The 4,522-nt window shown below is 36.2% G+C and overlaps 1 protein-coding gene across 1 annotated transcript; it reads right to left on the bottom strand.

The window, feature by feature from the left end:
• Window positions 1–415: 415 nt before the first annotated feature.
• On the bottom strand, window positions 416–4,232 carry LOC125245206 (single-pass membrane and coiled-coil domain-containing protein 3-like). The gene is made up of 2 exons (XM_048155730.1): window positions 3,455–4,232; window positions 416–1,765 (listed from the first exon to the last, which is right to left on the bottom strand). Exon 2 carries the CDS (start codon window positions 1,744–1,746, stop codon window positions 1,075–1,077), a length of 672 nt encoding a protein of 223 aa, XP_048011687.1. The 5' UTR covers window positions 1,747–1,765; window positions 3,455–4,232; the 3' UTR covers window positions 416–1,074.
• Between the last annotated feature and the right edge of the window lie 290 nt (window positions 4,233–4,522).

The raw sequence follows: 4,522 nt of genomic DNA, 5'->3' as shown, positions 1-4,522 counted from the left end.
CCTGACATCACCCAATGAACAACCAAGGGTATACTTCACACTGCTACATATATAATATATAAGAATGTTAAAATTACATTAGGTTCCTGTGACGGGTAGGTTTAGCAATAGTGTGGGGACTGGACATACTATAGTGACTTTTAAGATTTTGTCAAACATTCTTATTTATGATTTTTAAGATGTTGTCTTTGTGAGGTCTGACTAAAGGACCCCACAATATCGTAAATTCTTCATCTTAGTATCTTTGTGGACCCCACAAAGTAGTATAAACAAGGGTGAGTGAGTGAGTGAGTGAGTGAGTGTACATACATTTTCATACTCCTTCATACAGTTAAGGACGAGAGAGGACCAGGCCTGAACTTTATTTTATATTTTATTATGTTTGTGTGGCCGGAAGACGTCCGTGAGGGTCTGCCGGCATTACTTTTGTTCTGTATTTGTTTATTTTGAATTAAAGTTTTGTTGAATGTTCGCCAGTTCCCGCCTCCTTCTTCCCGTATATACGAACCGTGTTACAGTGATAATTTATTGAGTTATTTATAAGCCCGAGGGATGAACCGAGAGTTAAATTCAACATAAAAAAAGAGGAAAACATAAAGGAGATTTAAGCCACTTTTATTTGTGGATGAAAATTTTTCCATATAAAGAAATCATGATCATATTAAAAAGATCACGATTTTGGGTTTTCATGATAAACAAATAATATCTTTATTGGGTCAGATTAATAGGGTTAAAAATAAGAAATTAAATCAACCCAGAATTTATTGTTTACAGTACAATCACAAAATAAATCGGCAGCTGTTTCTTAAACACAACCACAAAATGAAAAAGTTTAATCAATATCAAGATATTTACAGATAGATAAATGAAACCTGTAACTCATATCTTTTAAGTTGTCTTTTAAAAGCAGGAGAACTGTGATTTATTTCTCACTAGACACTTTCTTTTTCTACATTGTACATATAATTTAAATTTTCATATGTTTCTGCATGTTTTTAAGCACAAAGATGTAATAACAATTATTAGTTTATAATTCCAGCAAACATTTCAGGCAGGAGAAAGAAAGCATTTGTCTTATTTCTTCATTTTCTCAATTTTGACTTGGACCTTCATGATGTTATGCTGATACTTTAAAGATGCTGGTTTGAATTCAATCAAAGCTTCTTCATACTCTTTCAGGGCCTTCTCAAGTTTATCACGCTCAATGCTCCCAGCAATGGCCTCAAAAATCATGTCGATCCCCAAAAACACCACTGCCAACCCAACACTAGCCAATGCCCCTGTTGCGATTTTACCAATCTTACTTACTAAGTTTGCCAGAATATCTCCATTATTAATTAATACACTAACTACAGCAGTAGCTTTCAGACCTTCAACACCACAAACTGCTTTGATAGCTATCAAAAGGCCTTTCAGTTGTTCAGGAGGCAGAGACAGGTTTAGCACTTTCAGTTTCTCATACAGGGTGGGTTCCAGCTTCTCCTTCAGCTCTTTGTCAATCTTCTCTACCACTGCCTGGATCTTATGCATGCATTCAATCATCACATTACAGTTCTTCTGGAGTGAAGCTTCCTCATTCAGCTCGATATGTTGGAAGGAGCAATTCAAGTGCTCGTTCATAACATCAATTAGTTCATTGGTGGCATAGAAGTTGCTCTCCATCAGATCTTGAAACTGTTGACTTTTGCGGATGAGCTCCTCCCTTCTTTTAGGATTATCAGGATAGAAGATGTCACTCCACCCCATTTTTCTTTATACTAGGATCCTTAAGAGAACCAAATGATTGATAAACATTAAGTTAAAGGTACTGTATGTATGAATCAGAAAACCCTTGTTATTAGTGACACCGGTGGCCGTTAAATGAACTGCAGATGATCCTCACTCTCTCGCGCACGTGATCACACTCCATAGATACATGAGCAAACATAAGCCAAAAAACAGTGACGTGACACAAGAGACTGAACGCAATACTCTGGGATCATGATGACAGGGAGTAACTCATTTATTTATGTTTATATTATGTCCGTTTAATTATAAATCTGTCTTCCGTTTCAATGAAAAACACATCCCATGTTGCTGAAAGATGACTGATAACCATTACTTTACAAGTTGCAGTATGTGTTGTCACATCACAGACATTCAAAGGTCAAATGAGTTACTGCATCAGTGTGTGATTCTGCAAATGCATTAGACTTCAGCTACTTGCACTTTTATGCCACTGGATTGTGTTAGTGTTACCAGCTGTGCTGATAGTTTAACTTAAATAGTGAAGCTCTTCTGTGTATGAAATACTGTGTTTCTAGAAGTCTGTGGCAGTTTGTACAGCTGGTGATCAAGTCACCTTTATTTATATAGCGCTTTTTACCATGCAGATTGTGTCAAAGCAGCTTTACATTGATAACTGGTATATAATTTTGGTTGCACAGCAGCTCTTAAAGGATTAGTCCACTTTTAAATGAACTTTTCCTGATAATTTACTCACCCCCATGTCATCCAAGATGTCCATGTCTTTCTTTCTTCAGTCAAAAAGAAATTAAAGTTTTGGATGAAAACATTCCAGGATTATTCTCCTTATAGTAGACTTCAATGGGCACCAAACGATTGAGGGTCAAAATTAGTTTTACTGCAGCTTTAAATTGTTCAAAATGATCCCAGATGAGAAATAAGGGTCTTATCTAATGAAACCATCGCTCATTTTCTGAAAAAAATTATATAAGTTTTAAAAATAAATGCTCATCTTGAACTAGCTCTCTTCTTCTTCTCCTCTATTAGAATTCCAGCAGTGTAGACTCTGCTAAGCGTATTACTGCCCTCCACAGGTCAAAGTTTGAACTAATTTTTATATGCAATATGTAGTTTGTATATAACAATTAGTTCAAACTTTGACCTGTGGAGGGCAGTATTACACTTAGCAGCGTCTACACTGCTGGAATTCTAATAGAGGAGAAGAAGAAGAAGAGAGCTAGTTCAAGATGAGCATTTCTGGTTAAAACTTATATAATTTTCAATTTTTTTCAGAAAATGAGCGATGGATTCACTAGATAAGACCCTTATTTCTCATCTGGGATCATTTTGAACAATTTGAAGCTGCAGTGAAACAAATTTTGACCTTCAATCGTTTGGTGCCCATTGAAGTTTTCTTTATCTGGGAGTAATTTATTTTTCTATAACTCTATTGTGAACTTCAGTAAAAGAGTGTTAATGAAGTAGAAATGCAGCTGCTTTTATGGGTTGAGTCTTCAAAGAGTCACCATACAGACACAATATTGCATCAAAACTGTCTGCGAACGCATGAAGCTGTCGAGTGATAGTTTCTGTCTCAGAGTGCATGATAAGAAATACTGTCTGAGAAATCACAGACTCACTAATGAACACAGTAAAATGAAAAACAGTGATTTCACAATGCGACAACAATATCAATGTGTGATGAGTTGGGAGTGAGAATGATACTTACGATCTGGTACAGAAGACTGCTTTGTGGTCTGTTCTTTAATGTACAGGAGGCAATTTTGGATAATTTCTTTCTCCAGCAGTAGAAATATTGACTTTTAAAAACTTGCTACTTAAATATCAGCAAGGCTTCTGGATCAGAGACGCTCTTCAGGTGAAAAGAAGCAGCAAGTAATGCAACTCTTGTCGACCCGGATATTTGAAGACAAATTGGTGACCTCCCCAGTGAGGTCATCCAGACTGGAAATGCCCTGTAAAACTGGAAACTTCCTGTTTACCACACTAAAAACTGAAGGAGGCTTTAATTCACTTGCAATTAGTACAACTGTTTGCATGAAGACATTTTAATAACAGATGTGCCTGCACTGTTTTAAAAGCTAAAATCAGTCAATAAATCCATCTGTACAAAGAATGAGCCCAAATGAACACAGATGGTGCTGAGACTTTGATGCAGCAGAACACATCACACAGTGCTTTAAAGGTCCCCTTGAACATGAAAACTTGTCCCCTTGAAAAAGTAGCTGTATTTGTGAATGAATCATTGGCCATTTCTCAATTCCAAGAACGCAGAGAACGGACTTGCGTTCTCATGGAGTCCAGTCTTTCCAGGCGACCTTGAAAGAACGAACTCGGAAGGACGCGAGGACACAGAACACATCATTTGAGAATTGAGATGTGCTGTGATCTTGTTGCTCAACTGACCGTCCCAGCATATTATAAGAGGCTAATGCACAATAAATACAACATAACATCACAAACAAATGTCATAACCTATTAAAAGATTTCTTTCATATTATTACAGACATTGTTTTCATATAATTTTATATCTTTTTATTTCACCACGTGTATTTATGAAAATGAGTAGCTTTTGTGTTACATGCTTTGTCAATGTTAAGATTATTTTTTTTCCAATAAAAATACTGCAGGCTTTATTCAGGTTATCACTTTATTAAAATTAAGCAAAACAAATGGTTTACTTTCATGAGCCGTCACGTATTTGTGAGCTTGTAGCAGAAATCTCATAAGTGAGAACGAGAACTTTAAAGCTTACAGGCTTCCGTATGTCAACCGC

Source organism: Megalobrama amblycephala, linkage group LG14, assembly GCF_018812025.1.
Source record: "Megalobrama amblycephala isolate DHTTF-2021 linkage group LG14, ASM1881202v1, whole genome shotgun sequence".
Classification (NCBI taxonomy): Eukaryota; Metazoa; Chordata; class Actinopteri; order Cypriniformes; family Xenocyprididae; genus Megalobrama; species Megalobrama amblycephala.
The sequence above is the reverse complement of the archived record's forward strand: the minus strand, read 5'-3'. Positions and strand labels throughout refer to the sequence as shown.

What these genes read in the sequence shown, in the direction of transcription:
- LOC125245206 (XM_048155730.1), bottom strand. Translation starts at nt 1,746, where the DNA reads ATGGGGTGGAGTGACATCTTCTATCCTGATAATCCTAAAAGAAGGGAG.